A 17,279-nucleotide genomic window follows, 5' to 3' on the forward strand; every position below is an offset into this window, starting at 1 on the left:
ATTGGTGGAAGAGATAACCCAGATACAATGTACCTGGGAAGAGACCACCGACCTTCAGAAAGTAAACTGGGAAACTTTCTCACTTACCAGCGCGAGCGGGATTCGAACCCGCGCCAACAGAGGTGAGAGGTCGTGTGATTTTGAGCGCGATGCTCTAACCACTCGGCCACAGAGGCCCTGTCAGGTATAGATCAATCTCAAATCTTATTCCTCCGCTTACTAGGAGAAATGCGGGTAGGGACAAATCGCGCCTGTTTGGATACGAAGTTTTTATGTGAAAGGTCGTTAATTCCTTCCAATGGAGTTGTGGTCGTGACTTAAACGTCACACATTGTAGGCTGGACGACGTGCGAGACTGTCCTTTTTAATGACCTCATCGAAGGACATCCGTAGTGGAGCATCGGACTGGGAATTTCCATGTTGAGATAATGTTTTCAGTGTTGTGATGTTCGCGTACTCATTCACATGCTAGAAATGTGACTGAGGAGACAGTGTTAATCAGTATGCATGAGTACTGTGAAAATTATTTGTACTACTAGAGGATTATGTTTTATATAGCAGATGCTGAAAGTTTTTTGACAGTTTTAAAATTTATGCTTATTGATATCGTATGAAAGGTGAACAGTGATCAATCTCATAACTTCTACAAGCAATACAAAATAGAGAGTTGGGCAAACACGGACTGGATATACCACAGGTGGGATCAGGTGCCTAGGAGGTGTAAGCATCCCCTATTGACCGGTCAGGAAAGATAACTCTACTTGGTTTTAAAAAAGTTCGAGGACATGTAAATTCGTGGGTAGGAGTGACCCACTAAATCCACGAACATCAATCCCCCACGAACAATGACGATTCCACGGTACCTATACTGCGTTTTCCTTTTCATCTCTGGGATCTTTCAATAGCATTACAAGACGTGCTTTACCCACTTTGAATTGAATACCAATGTCTTTTTATAATCCATGTTAGAGATGCAATATTCTTGAAACAAACGTCTTGCGAATCTAGTGGTCTACACCGTGAGTTACTACGTTAAGAAACTAACCTGATTATCTTCTAAATGATAACTATAAAACATTTTCACTAATCATAAAGAATATTTATTCTAGCAGTATTTTCCGTTTCACGGAAAATCAGGAAGGTTGACATTTGTTCTAAAATGTTGATCACAGAAATATCATTCTTCTTCGCGGGCCGGCGACGTGAGGAGATTTCTATAAGACAAAAGGACACATTTTAACACGTATATCAAAGACATCACCTGATAAAGAGACATGGAATCATATTGGCCACCTCACCATTCCTTGATGTTGACAAATGTCGGGAGGAGTGAACACACTCATGTCGGAGATTCCCTGTGTAAAATTTGAGTACACAACAAATTCAATGTAGCCCTTCGTCTCTGTAAAAAACAAATTACACTCCATTTAAAATACAAATAGTTGTCGCCATTTACATTTTCATTCATATCTAGACATATGATAAAAATTCTTTTCGAATTGACTAAACATCATATGGTACAAAGTTTTATGATGACTAGATTTTCTTGCAAATAAAAGAACAAACATATGAAATACTTTCTGAATGTGAACACCAAGACCAAATCTTGGGATTCTTTGTAAACGTGCAAAATATGGGCTAAATACGAATTAGGAATGACTTCAAGACTTCGTCAGAATGGATAAAAAGTATAAAGAGGAATATTGAAATCTGCATTACGCTCATTAAAATCCTCTACGTTCCCTTCGAAAAACGATATTCTTCGAAATCACGTTTTGAGTTTTAAACATTTAATATCCCAGTCAATACGACGAATAAATCTGAGTTACCATACCGATACTGGATTCCAAATTTTCACAAAAACTTACAGAGGTACATTTCTGGGTCCAGTAAATAAACTTTTGTGAAGGAGAAAAGTTAGATGTAACATATGCAAGAAGTGGTATAAATTAAATGTGGATTCTCAAACCTTTTCAGAATTCCAGTACTAGTATATTTGAATTCACAATTTCCCCCCCCCCCCAATTTAACAGCATCAAAACGTAAGACTTTTTACCATTTACCCCATCCTTGACTCTGGAATAAATTGAATCGACATATAATTGAGTGGACATTGTTAATAGATCAAATATCGTCAATGTACATACAGACCCCGAATCGTATCAGTACTACTACTCCAGTGGAACGATGAACGGTTTGGCAACGAGAGCTTTGATTGGTGAAAGAATGCAAAATGGTATGAAGTGAACGGTCTCGGTGAAAGCAGAATTATTTTTATCAAACGTAACACTTGAAGATGGAGAACGAACATTTTAGGACGGGAATGGAACGGTTTGGGTCAAGTTGGGAACGGACGGTGTTTTGGCCTCAGTTTCAAATCCTACATTTCGGACTCTTTCAGCACTTTTAATACATTGAGAGATTGTGATGAAATGGGCAAGGAAGGGAGAGTGGAGTTAAAGTTTTATCCAATAATTCATTTAAAAGTGGAGTGAAAAGGCGAAGATAACGAAAATATAACTTCAGTTTGCATAAATGGCAATCTAATTAAAATTAGAGGTTAGAGCCGCTCACATACTCGCTACACAAACATCTAACAACATCCCATAGAGGGTCACGTCAGAGGTCAAATTTGCATGAAAAATTAACCAATTGCTACAAAGGTGGAATGTCATTGGCATCCAATGAAAATCCTCATTATATACTGTATTTGGTTACTTATCAAAGATGGCGACCGATGAAGAAATGGAAGCGATTAAAACCGCTTTGAATATATTTGATCTCGAGGCTTTGAAAATGAACAAGAACAGTTACTTAAATGTCATCTTTGCTGAAGTTTACATGAAAAGATCCCCCGATGTCGCCATAGTTTAAAATTTAAACAAAACACGCGATAAATAAATCACGATCGTGGGTGCCGCCATTTTTTTCTTTTCCTTGCGTAAACAATACATGGAATTGTGGGATAATACCCTATCGATATGAAGGGGGAAATTTGATTGGCTGTTGCAAATTTGACCTCTGACGTGACCCTCTATGGGATGTTGTTAGATGTTTGTGTAGCGAATATTATGAGCGGATCTAACATCTAATTTAATTAGATTGCATAAATGGAGCTCATGATTTGAATTCACATTTCTGCGTTTGTATTATGAAAGGGTGAAGATAACGAACAGTGATCAATTTCATAACTCCTTATAAGGAACACAAAATTAAAAGTTGGAGAAGCACGGACCCCTGGACACACCAGATGTGGGATCAGATGTCTAGAGAAGTAAGCATACCATGTCGACTGGTCACACCCGCCGTGAGCCTTATACCTTTATCAGGTAAACAGAGTAATCTGTAGTCAAAATCAGCGTGTAAAGAACGGCTAAAAATTGAAATGAAACACACCGGACAGCATTTGACCCAATGGGAGATTGTATTGGCAAACTAGATTGTTTTAACGACCATAAAATTTGCGAAATGCTCACTTTAAACGAGACTGTTGAAACCTCTGTAACTCCAACTTGTTTGGCAGTAGCCTGCTACGATTTAAAAACGTATCATACGCAAAGGAAGCTCTTGCGTATCGAATCAGTTGAGAAACATAAACACCAAATGCAGGTGATAATGGAATATTGCGACATAAATATGAAAAAATGATGATGGAGAAACTAAGTCATTCCGTTTGTCATTAAGTTGGGTTATTAGTTTGCTGTTAACAACTATGTTCAGTATGGGTTGAAAATATATTAAAGCATGTACAGTTACGTATACATGATTAAAGTTTACTTTGAAAAAATTAGTAAACGCACACTGCATGTATCGTTATTCGTACATAAGGGGTTTTTAAAAAGTAAAAAATACAACTGTCACCGTTTAACTCAGACATTTCTGTAGTTTCTTGACATAATTATTAAATTGATTTTCCAGTACAATTACTGCAGATCTAGTATAAAAAGAAGTCAGTTTGTATTATTTCTTGGAAATTTGATAAAAGGTAACTGTAATAATCGATATAAAAGTATATATTTCTTGAAATAAAATTTTTCGCTACATGTAATTACAGGCCTAGTGTAAGTTGATGGAACCAGCGATAATTTATAGTGATATATTTTCATTGACGAATTATTTCATTTAGAATATTGGATTGTGCAAACTTTCATAACAGTGAGTGTGTAACTGTTTTCAACTGGTATAAATGGGGGGAAAAGGTTGAATTTGTTTGTTCTGTAAGAATTAGATTTTGTGTGATTTTCCAAACATGTTTAATCAAAGATGTGCCCAGTAAATAATAGTCAAGATGTATTGACGGATCAAGTAGACGTTGATTGTGTATGTATCATCTCTCATAACATTCCCCTCCCGAAATAAAATCTGAAATTGAAAATTGTAAGCAGCGATTTTTGAAAATTAATCTGAATATCTTATACAAACACGGTGCACTGTACTTCGTATTTCAATTTAATTAGAGAATGCCATTGTTTCAATACTGGCGGTAGCATGTATGTAACGATATCCATTCGGTACATGTACTCAGGGAAGTCCTGTTTTGACGCAGAAATCGATATCAAGGAAACTAACTTCACTTAATGCGTGGACTCCGAGTCCATTCATCTGTATGTTAGTACACTATTGCTCTTTCAACTCGTAGGTTTCTCAATTCACAACCACACTTGAAGACGACATTTGAAAATGTTCCTTTTGATTTTTCAAAAATTATACCAAAACATGTTAACATTTGTTATCAATCTAAGACTTAAACAGAATTACACAAAGCATATAAGTTTGAATAAATTTTTTTCTTAACCCCTTTACGACCAATCTGGAAAAATCCCACTACTAAACAATGTTTTGTTCTTTACATCAACAATTCTTTGTCCCCGACCGAGCGCCATGTTGATCTATAATGATTAGATTAGAACTAGATGAGTTCCGAATGACCATGAACGGTTTGAGGGAACGAAATCTTTATCGAAAATGAACGATTTTAGATAAGAATGGAACAGTTTGGTTTGGAAACGTAATGCTTTGGCCTGGAAACGGAACGCTGAACGGTTTGATGTGAGAACGGAACAACTCAAGTCGAGAATGGAAATGTATCACAACAGTTCATTTTGTGTAGTAGTACGTTTCAGTGTCTGTAACTAGATCTCGAGTTAAAGTCCACAGCAAGAGATTTTTCTGATGTAGAAGTTTTTTAATACATTTTGCGTCTTAAGAATACAAAACAGGTCAGCTAATCCTTGCCTTAGAAATTTCAAGAGACTGTTGGGTGACAAGATCACAAAAGAGTCAATGACTACGTAGATATTGTCAATAAGGAACCTCAGTATCTTTTTAAAATAAACTTCAGAGTACTTGTGCGTCGAATCTGTCATATTTAACAAAGTGATTGTTTGGATGACTAATCACAAGATACTAGTATTTCTGAGTTCTATTGTTTTGAAGAAGCGGGTTTCTGTGATGTCAAAAAGCCTGGTCTTTAATTCATGGTGACAGATGGTAGCGTAAAGTGTTGAAAAGTGGTGTTGATTTTGGAAAAGTTTTGTGATTCTCTGGAAGTTTCGAAAATTCTTATTTGATTTATACCACTATCGCATATGCTGTGGCACAATACATCTGAAGTGTCTCCTTCACAGCAGTTAATATATGAGGAATAAAGATAGGGACTTGGTAGAATATACACTGAACCATGCAACGTATCTTTGTTTGCAAGGTTGGTACCATGTATGACTCCGTTTACCTGATCAGGATATAGGGTTCACGGCGGGTGTGACCGGTCGACAGGGGATGCTTACTCCTCCTAGGCACCTGATCCCACCTCTAGTTGTCCAGGGGTCCGTGTTTGCCCAGCTATCTATTTGTATTGCTTATAGGAGTTATGAGATTGATCACTGTTCGTTATCTTCACTTTTCGTACAAATGTATCTTCGTATTGTCATACTTTTGATAAAAGTAGCACGTGTGAGGATTGTTTTATGTTGTTTCACATCAAATTCGATATTTTTCACTCGTGTAGAAAGATTCCCAGCTTTAGATTAAGTACAAAATATTGTGTTCTACGCATGGCCCTGACGATCGTAGTAGTGGGTTTTTTTTGTGCCAACAGGTTCGTGACACAGGACATCCGTTTTTAAGGCCATAAGCGAAAAACCTTCGACTGTCACATCTAAGGCAGGACGCTTTGCAAAGGAATAGTCACTACCTATGATCTTAGCTTGGTCTCGATTAAACCCATTGCAAAGCGAGCACCCTAATGTATAACTAGAAGCTACCGTGACCAGTGCATAAGCAAGTTATATAATCAATATATAATCTACATCATCGACTGAAGTTTGCTTCATAAGTTTTAAAATGATGATAGAGATTACAATTACATATATGTACTCCAAACAATACATAAATCTATATACGGGGGTCATTAGGTTAGTTTAACCAAACGTTTACCACTTGAAAAGTGTGCCTCCATTGGAATGCATTCTTCAGTGACACTGACGTACATATCATTTGCATCTCTCTGGAAAAAGTACATTTGTACCGGAATTTCGTTTGGCGGCTGCCCCATGTACGATTTCTGCAATAATTTTGCTCCCTCTGAAATTAAAAGTGAAATATTATTAAGTCATGAACTTACAATTATGAAAAAATCCCCCAAAATGAAATATCCACAAAATTCTTTAGATTGTTTTCTAGGGAAGAAGATGATCCATCTCACCTGGTACACAGGACTCTGTGAAGTTTCCTAATGGTTTAACACTGCAGACGCCATTAGCCCAAATATATTCTTTTCCCTTTGAAAAATATCAAACCTTTGAGTTTGAATACATAACGAAAACAAAAATTAAAAATCCCTCACACCTTTACATTAGTTTATGGATATTTTATTCAGTAGCGGAAAGGATTGGACAGCAAACTAAAAGCCTATAAATGTCCTCTTCAAGCTTTAATGTACGTGTATAACCAACACAAACTATGTTTACCTTCCTGAGACTATGTATAAATGCAATCTACTATTATTTGTAGAAGAGTATGCATCGTGTATTTCGGAAAATACATGGTTACAGTTATACAGTTACAGTTATACTTTCACTTTTTCTAAAATTATTTTTCAGACTCCATGTTATCGATGCACGAAAAGGTTGGAGACATTACCATATGAGCACATTTTAGAGATCCCAGTAGAGTCGTTTCATGATTATTATCATTTATACGTACAAATATCTTTAAAAAAAAACCCAAACATATGAAAGGTTAAGATAACGATCAGTGATCAATGTAAAACTTATACGGTACAAATTTTGATGCACCAGATGCGCATTTCGACAAATATTGTTTCTTCAGTGATGCTCAACCGAAATGTTTGAAATCCGAAATAACAATGAAGTTTAAAGCTATTTTAGGGAAAAACAGAGTGCCAAACAAGTGGAGTCAAATTCGTCTAAGGATAAGAGCTATGCGTGAGGGAGATAATCCTTAATTTTGAAATGAATTTCTAAATTTTATAACAGCAATTAAATAGACATCTGTATGTTCAAGCTAGTAACGAAGTACTTAGCTACTGGGCTGTATAGATCCTCGGGGACTAACAGTCCACTAGCAGAGGCCTCGACCCAAGGGTAAAAATCCCATAAGGAATACAGAATAGATAGTTGGACAAACACAGACCCCTGAACATACCAGAGATGGGACCAGGTGCCTAGGAGGAGTAAGCATCCCCTATATCTGCATATGAAGTTCTAAAGAAAACGTGTCGATAAACATGTTTCACAGTCCTTGACATACTCTAGAGAGACGCAATTATATTGCAATGGAAAACTATATGAACGCATTGATTCAAAACTGCTTAATCCTTTCTATGAAATTCACACTGTAGACACCTTATTTTACGCTAGTACATTTTGGAAAAGTTGAAGATAACGAACAGTAATTAGTCTCATAGATACATGTACTATAAATAATGCAAAATATCAGCTAACACGAACCCCTGTACGCATAAGGTGGGATCATGTGCCTAGGAGGAGTAATCATTCCCTGTTCAACGCTGTAAAACTTATACGGTACCAATTTTGATGCACCAGATGCGCATTTCGACAAATTATGTCTCTTCAGTGATGCTCAACCGAATTGTTTGAAATCCGAAATAACAATGAAGTTTTAGAGCTATTATAGGCAAAAACAGTGTGCCAAAAAAGTGGAATCAAATTCGTTTAAGGATAAGAGCTATGCATGAGGGAGATAATCCTTAATTTTGAAATGAATTTCTAAATTTTATAACAGCAATTAAATATACATCTGTATGTTCAAGCTAGTAACGAAGTACTTAGCTACTGGGCTGTAGAGACCCTCGGGGACTAAAAGTCCACCAGCAGAGGCCTCAACCCAGGGGTCATAATGTAAAACTTATACGGTACACTTTTGATGCACCAGATGCGCATTTCGACAAATTATGTCTCTTCAGTGATGTTCAACCGAATTGTTTGAAATCCGAAATAACAATGAAGTTTTAGAGCTATTTTAGGCAAAAACAGTGTGCCAAAAAATTGGAGTCAAATTCGTTTAAGGATAAGAGCTTGACGGTCAAAGCTGTCATGAGCCCTATCTCTTGATCAAAAAATGAAGTAATACGTGAAGTCAAAATATCGCAAAATTACTCGTAGATGTCAAAATGGGAGAAGATGCATCTAAAGTTTTCCCATGTATTTCAGCAATATGAAAATCAAAGCGAGTAATTTTATTTTGCCAGTGATGCTTCTCTGTAACTTACGCGATAATAAATTCCTCGCGTTTATATAGGAATCAACAGTTTTGCGAAACATGGAATGCAAATAAATTGAGGAATAATTGTGTTTATTTCCACTATTTTTGAAAGTTGAATGAATGTGTCTTGAGTAATATGTATTTACCCCAGTGCCTACTGAATTCCGTGGTGATCCGGGTTAGAATATATCCTCAGTACCCCTTGCTTGTCGTAAGAGGCGATTAAATGGGACAGTCCTTCGAATGAGACACCAAACCCCGAGGCCCTATGTCAGAGCAGATGTGAAACGATAAAGAGCCCACCCTATTGAAAGGATATAAGTGCTGAGCATAGGCCTAAAATTTGTTTTCACCGGGAATAGCGACGTCTCCATATAAGTGAAAATTCTCGAGCAGGACGTTAAACAATATACAACCAACCAACCTGTTGATAGTCCATGATGACGTCAGAGATAATGTTTCTGGTGTAATCTACGCCATGAACAGCCAGTCGTTTTCCAACTGAGTCATATGTCACATGCTGCATTCCCTGGGTATGTGAACAGAAAGCCAATGATGCAGTTAAATTTAAATTTAAGATTGATCTCTCCTCATTCATTTGATAGAGCTCAAACATGTTATGATAAAGTATACAATTTAATTTTCATAGCATAGTAGTACATTTATAACCATAAATTTACTAGCCCAAATAAAATTATTGCCATTCTAATTAAAATTAAATCCTTTGATCTACTTAGGTATATCGCCACACTAGCAATGTAACAAAAATGTGATTGTTTGATCCGCTCACGTATATCGCTGCACCTTGTGAAGCGATATATGTGAGATTATCTGAATTAGATTGAATAATTGCAATCTCTGAAATTATATAGGTACCATAATTTACAAAATTTCTTGGCCACTTTATTTCTAGTTGAAAGTAATTACAAAAGTAACTTTTACTCACCCTTCCTATTTTCAATAATAAAGACAAAAAATATTTTCATAACTGCATAATAACATGGGAGGGAATAATAAACATAGAGTACTTGTATAATAGCAGACAAAAAGTTAAATTTTAAAACTGTAGCACAGAATCAAGAAATTTACTTTCATCATATCATTGAAAAAATATCATATTCGATTCAACCATTAGTGTATACTATACAAATATGATTCCTTTCTCCATGTTTTTAATGTTAAAATTTTCCAAACATTTAAGAAAATTAGGAAGATAACACAAAAAGTGATGAATTTCATAAATTCGATAAATAATACAATATTAAAATGGACGCCTGGACATAACATAGGTGGGATCAGGTGCCTAGTGGGATTAAACATCCCCTGTTGACCGTTCATACCCGCCATGCCCCCCCCCCCCCAACTCTTGATCAGGTAAACAGAGTGCTCCATCAAAAGCAGTATGCAAGGAACGACCCAACAATTGGTGTGAAACACATCAGATAGCATTTGACCTAATGAATGACAGGTATTACGATCGTTATAACGATCATGAAAAAGTAAAGATAACGAACAGTGATCAATTTTTTAATTCTCTAAAGAATACAAAATTAAAAGTAGGGCAAACACGGACCTCTGGGCACATCAGAGTTGAGATGAAATACCTAGGAGAAGTAAACTTCCTCTGTTGAGTGGTTACACTTGTCACGAGCCATCTATCTTGGTCAGGTAAACAGAGTAATCCGGAGAAACGGTCCAAAAGTGCAAATGTTCGTTATCTTCACCATTCATTGATATCGATAGACCTTTGATAAGATTTCTTTTAAGAAGATTTGAAATTATTTATGCCGATTCTGACAAATTCAAGTAAAAAATTGTAAAAGTAAATCAAAACTTAAAGTGCACAGGGCTCAAACATCAAGATAGTTAGATTAATAGTAAAACTGCTACATTTTTTATTTCATGAATGTTTTCAAAGATATTTAAAATATACTTTCCTAAAAAGAAAGAAAATATCGATAGAAACATACTTAGGGGCGGCAAAACTTAATTACTCACTCTTGTAATTTTTATGTTTCCGTCTGGTGTCTTTACTGCAGCATCAATGTCTTCATCGATAACATATTGTTTAGGAGGACAGCATTGTCCCTGAATGCCGACTACGAAAAGTAAAACGAGAAAACAGCTGCTAGGATCCATTCCTGTGGCGATATGAGAGATTTGTCGGGTCCCCAGTATATTGTTTACAAATGATCACGTTCTCGTTTAAACTTATCTGCGTACAAAGCCTCGTAAGTTGCTGAAGTGAAGCCACATCTTATGGAGACCGTTTCCATCCTACAACAAAAATATAGTAATGTTTGTATTTACCCTTTTTGCCAGTAAATAATTGAATACAAAAATCTGCGGGATGTCATTTCTGCACGTTAGTACATGTGTACTGTGGTACACGACAACGAAAATGGACACAAGATCTTCAGAAACCCTGACGTAAGAGTTATGAATGATTCTGTCACAAACCGTATGTACATCTCCCCTGGGGATCCGGGTTAGAAAAGGTTGTCAGTACCCTTGCATGTCGTAAGAGGCAATTAAATAAAACATGTCACAGCAGGTGTGGCACGATAAAGATCCCTCACTTCTCACAGGCCGTAAGCGCCGAGCATAGGCCTAAATTTAGCAGCCCTTCACTGGCAACGGTGACGTCTCCATGTGAGTGAAAAAATTCTCGAACGGGACGTTATACAAAATACAACCAACTATATATTCATAACGACCATTTCAACATTGACTCAATTCAATCCAACGTTGTTTTTTAATATAAACTGTCTCTTGTGTAACGAGTAACTTGGAAATAAATGTGATGTCAGGTTCTCTCCTTATCTTTCTTAAGAACTAAATTACATTTTCTCTCTCTGATCATCTGTAGTTTGTTAGAGGAATAATTCATAAAATTCATTCTTTTATAGCAAACTACAATGATTATATATGAAATTCAAATAGAATCCTTCACAAAGTGAAGCTGAGATTCCCTCAATTTGAGCAGGGTCACAAATTAGGAAAACAAGTTAATGGATTTAAACGTTATTAAGACGCATGGATATATTGTGTCAGTTTGTATCGAATGAGGTCGACCGGTACTTCTAACTTAACCTGGTTAGCATCGACTGCATGGTGAAGTTAGAATTTCTGTATATCACAGTCATCACTAGAAATGGAAGATGAAAATTTATTTTTTACTACAGTTGGTTTATTTTGACGAAGTAGGCAATTTCATTAGCTCATTTCTACACCCTTCTAAGCAAACTGATATTGGTATTTTTGTTGCATTATTTCGTTAGGCATATTATAAGGACGGTCGTTAAGTGTTTAAGAATAGCAGGGTATACTCATTTTGTCATTGAAATCGTGGTATCTGCGATAGGACAATGGTTATACACGAAATACTAAATCCTGACCTGAATGTTCTTGTATCCAATGCAAGGTTAATGGATTTAGTAATGTATGGCGTAAAGACGTCATTACATGTTAAAATAATGTATTTGAAATGTTGTCGCAAACAGGTAAACAGAAGAGTTCAAAATGCCTGAATTCTTAATCCAGAGATTTTAAATGTTTCCATAGTACTTTCTACCAATACTGCATTTTTGAACGCAATAAAGTAAAAGAAAGTTTGCGATTTCAGAATACTATTGTATATATCATCCACTTTTCGCCCTTATCGAATTTCTCTGGTGTGTTATTCATCCTTATTACATTACACATTTTCTGCATGGACCTCAAGGCCAATAGAATAAATATATGAAACTTATTTGTAATATTACAAACGTTTCTGGCAGCGGTAACTTAGAGGTTAGGGGGAATGCTTTGCAACGGAGAGGCCAAGGTTCACGTCAAACAAAAAACCGTTTAACAGAGGTAGCGGCTGTTTCATTGCCATTCAAGCTAGTAGCACAAGAAGTGAAAATCACTGGTTTGTACTTGACGTTCAAGGTCGTAGCAGTGAAGATTCTGTGACATGACAACGACTAGGGACTTTTTAATTTCATATCCGCCCGCGACTCTCACATCCAAATGGCGATCGTTTCAAGAAGGAGCAATCGCTACGTACCCAATTTATGTCTATGCTTGTGAATCAAACGCCCTAACCACTAGGCTACCGCGACGGGTCACTGTTGAATATGCGAGTTTTTAGAGTCATTTGAGTTATTTTCCTTTAGAGAACTCTCGTACACGGTAAAGCGTGAAACATTTTATTTACACGTGTATGAGATCAATACCTACTATTGTATAATTCCACAGACAAGTTAAGTTTCTCGGGCGCAGTTTCATCACCCATAATTGATAGATACATAAAGCCAATAAGTAAAATGTATTCAGGGAGAAAGTAAACATGTGAAATTCGTATTACACGTATATCAGTATGCTACTACTATTTCCCTTCTCATGTCTATGACTTACATATGGTCACTTACAAAATTTCAATTTGATAGCACATTTTAACTAGTATTTTGTTTTTCCTACATACACATATTTAGACAGAGGCTGCATTTCATATTTGTTGTCATCATCCTCTCTGACTGTATACGCACTGTCTATCTAGATATTTAATTTAGCATTAAATGCACCTCCAACACAAATTTCTATTTTGGAAACTTGCATAATTGTCTACTAATGAAACTTTCAGATATATTCCTAATAGGTCTCTGACCCGGTAATCATTGTTTATTACTCCTTAGAGAAGTCTTTAATTGTCATGGTTCAGAGTAACGCAACAGAAAAAGCAAATTAATACATACTATAGTTTGTAAAATCGAGAGGGTTGCAAATAAGAGCAAGGGAAACAACTTTGGGTAAATATCGTTACAATACATGGTGACTAAATATAGCCTGACTGACAAAGTCAAGGATACAGGGATTATTCTGATAACTTGGTTCTTTGACACTGGAAAATACGTCGCTGACGACAAGATGGATTGTTTTTAGGGAATATGGTGAAAAATCATATACTGTCGCCACTTTCGGGTACATGTATATCTGATTAGTGAAATACTTCATCTGCTGAAGCTGATTATTTAAGCCAAGCGAAACGTCAGTATCCGCCGTATCTAAAAAAAGGTGAAGATAACGAACAGTGATCAATCTCATAGATCCTGAAAGTAATACAAAATAGATAGTTGAGGAAACACGGACCCCTGGACACACCAGAGGTGGGATCAGGTGCCTAGGAAGAGTAAGCATCCCCTTTCGACCGGTCACACCCGGCGTGAGCCCTGTATCCTGATCAGGTAAACGGAGTCACTGTTACAACTCTGTCGTTTTGTCTCAGTCACTTTCCAACTCTGTCTTTATGTCTCCGTCACTGTTCCAGCTCTGTCTTTATCTCAGTCACTGTTCCAACTCTGTCTTCATGTCTCAGTCACTGTTCTAACTCTGTCTTTATGTCTCAGTCACTGTTCCAACTCTGTCATTATGTCTCAGCTACTGTTACAACTCTGTGTGTCTCAGTCACTGTTCCAACTCTGTCTTTATGTCTCAGTCACTGTTCCAACTCTGTCATTATGTTTCAGCTACTGTTAAAACTCTGTCGTTTTGTCTCAGTCACTTTCCAACTCTGTCTTTATGTCTCAGTCACTGTTCCAACTCTGTCTTTATGTCTCCGTCACTGTTAAAACTCTGTCTTTATGTCTCAGCTACTGTTACAACTCTGTCTTTATGTCTCAGTCACTGTTCAAACTCTGTCTGTGTGTCTCAGTCACTGTTCCAACTCTGTCTGTGTGTCTCAGTCACTGTTCCAACTCTGTCATTATGTCTCAGTCACTGTTCCAACTCTGTCATTATGTCTCAGTCACTGTTACAACTCTCTCTTTATGTCTCAGTCACTGTTCCAACTCTGTCATTATGTCTCAGCTACTGTTACAACTCTGTCTTTATGTCTCAGTCACTGTTCCAACTCTGTCATTATGTCTCAGCTACTGTTACAACTATGTATTTATGTCTCAGCTACTGTTACAACTCTGTCTTTATGTCTCAGTCACTTTTCCAACTCTGTCATTATGTCTCAACTACTGCTACAACTCTGTCTTTATGTCTCAGCTACTGTTACAACTCTGTCTTTATGTCTCAGTCACTTTTCCAACTCTGTCATTATGTCTCAGCTACTGTTACAACTCTGTCTGTGTGTCTCAGTCACTGTTACAACTCTGTCTTTATGTCTCAGCTACTGTTACAACTATGTCATTATGTCTCAGTCACTGTTCCAACTCTCTCTTTATGTCTCAGTCACTGTTCCAACTCTGTCATTATGTCTCAGTCACTGTTCCAACTCTGTCTTTTTGTATCATTCACTGTTCGAACTCTGTCTTTATGTCTCCGTCACTGTTCTAACTCTGTCTTTATGTCTCAGTCACTGTTCCAACTCTGTCTTTATGTCTCAGTCATTGTTCTAACTCTGTCTTTATGTCTCAGTCATTGTTCTAACTCTGTCTTTATGTCTCAGCTACTGTTACAACTCTGTCTTTATGTCTCAGTCACTGTTCCAACTCTGTCTTTATGTCTCAGTCACTGTTCGAACTCTGTCTTTATGTCTCAGCTACTGTTACAACTCTGTCTTTATGTCTCCGTCACTGTTCTAACTCTGTCTTTATGTCTCAGCTACTGTTACAACTCTGTCTTTATATCTCAGTCACTGTTCCAACTCTGTCTTTATGTCTCAGTCACTGTTCCAACTCTGTCATTATGTCTCAGCTACTGTTACAACTCTGTCTTTATGTCTCAGCTACTGTTAAAACTCTGTCTTTATGTCTCAGTCACTGTTCCAACTCTGTCTGTGTGTCTCAGTCACTGTTCCAACTCTGTCTGTGTGTCTCAGTAATTGTTCCAACTCTGTCTTTATGTCTCAGTCACTGTTCCAACTCTGTCTTTATGTCTCAGTCACTGTTCTAACTCTGTCTTTATGTCTCAGTCACTGTTCCAACTCTGTCTTTATGTCTCAGTCACTGTTCTAACTCTGTCTTTATGTCTCAGTCACTGTTCCAACTCTGTCTTTATGTCTCAGTCATTGTTCTAACTCTGTCTTTATGTCTCAGTCATTGTTCTAACTCTGTCTTTATGTCTCAGCTACTGTTACAACTCTGTCTTTATGTCTCAGTCACTGTTCCAACTCTGTCATTATGTCTCAGTCACTGTTCGAACTCTGTCTTTATGTCTCAGTCATTGTTCTAACTCTGTCTTTATGTCTCAGCTACTGTTACAACTCTGTCTTTATGTCTCAGTCACTGTTCCAACTCTGTCTTTATGTCTCAGTCACTGTTACAACTCTGTCATTATGTCTCAGTCACTGTTCTAACTCTGTCTTTATGTCTCAGTCACTGTTCCAATTCTCTCTTTATGTCTCAGTCACTGTTCCAACTATGTCTTTATGTCTCAGTCACTGTTCTAACTCTGTCTTTATCTCAGTCACTGTTCCAACTCTGTCATTATGTCTCAGTCACTGTTCCAACTCTGTCTTTATGTCTCAGTCACTGTTTTAACTCTGTCTTTATGTCTCAGTCATTGTTCTAACTCTGTCTTTATGTCTCAGCTACTGTTACAACTCTGTCTTTATGTCTCAGTCACTGTTCCAACTCTGTCATTATGTCTCAGTCACTGTTCGAACTCTGTCTTTATGTCTCAGTCATTGTTCTAACTCTGTCTTTATGTCTCAGCTACTGTTACAACTCTGTCTTTATGTCTCAGTCACTGTTCCAACTCTGTCTTTATGTCTCAGTCACTGTTACAACTCTGTCATTATGTCTCAGTCACTGTTCTAACTCTGTCTTTATGTCTCAGTCACTGTTCCAACTCTCTCTTTATGTCTCAGTCACTGTTCCAACTCTGTCTTTATGTCTCAGTCACTGTTCTAACTCTGTCTTTATCTCAGTCACTGTTCCAACTCTGTCATTATGTCTCAGTCACTGTTCCAACTCTCTCTTTATGTCTCAGTCACTGTTCCAACTCTGTCATTATGTCTCAGCTACTGTTACAACTCTGTCTTTATGTCTCAGTCACTCTTCCAACTCTATCTTTATGTCTCAGTCACTGTTCCAACTCTGTCATTATGTCTCAGCTACTGTTACAACTCTGTCTTTATGTCTCAGTCACTGTTCCAACTCTATCTTTATGTCTCTGTCACTGTTCCAACTCTGTCATTATGTCTCAGCTACTGTTACAACTCTGTCTTTATGTCTCAGCTACTGTTAAAACTCTGTCTTTATGTCTCAGTCACTGTTCCAACTCTGTCTGTGTGTCTCAGTCACTGTTCCAACTCTGTCTGTGTGTCTCAGTAATTGTTCCAACTCTGTCTTTATGTCTCAGTCACTGTTCCAACTCTGTCATTATGTCTCAGCTACTGTTACAAGTCTGTCTTTATGTCTCAGTCACTGTTCCAACTCTATCTTTATGTCTCAGTCACTGTTCCAACTCTGTCATTATGTCTCAGCTACTGTTACAACTCTGTCTTTATGTTTCAGCTACTGTTACAACTCTGTCTTTATGTCTCAGTCACTGTTCCAACTCTGTCATTATGTCTCAGTCACTGTTCCAACTCTATCTTT

The 17,279-nt window shown here is 37.1% G+C and overlaps 1 protein-coding gene across 1 annotated transcript; it reads right to left on the reverse strand.

Moving 5' to 3' along the window:
• Positions 1-1,077: 1,077 nt before the first annotated feature.
• Positions 1,078-11,127, reverse strand: LOC125661970 (uncharacterized). Its single transcript, XM_048894154.2, has 6 exons — positions 10,744-11,127; positions 9,170-9,274; positions 6,704-6,779; positions 6,436-6,582; positions 1,299-1,402; positions 1,078-1,214 (listed from the first exon to the last, which is right to left on the reverse strand). The coding sequence occupies exons 1-6, from the start codon at positions 10,882-10,884 to the stop codon at positions 1,167-1,169; spliced, it is 621 nt and encodes a 206-aa protein (XP_048750111.1). The 5' UTR covers positions 10,885-11,127; the 3' UTR covers positions 1,078-1,166.
• Between the last annotated feature and the right edge of the window lie 6,152 nt (positions 11,128-17,279).

Source organism: Ostrea edulis, chromosome 1, assembly GCF_947568905.1.
Source record: "Ostrea edulis chromosome 1, xbOstEdul1.1, whole genome shotgun sequence".
Taxonomy (NCBI): domain Eukaryota; kingdom Metazoa; phylum Mollusca; class Bivalvia; order Ostreida; family Ostreidae; genus Ostrea; species Ostrea edulis.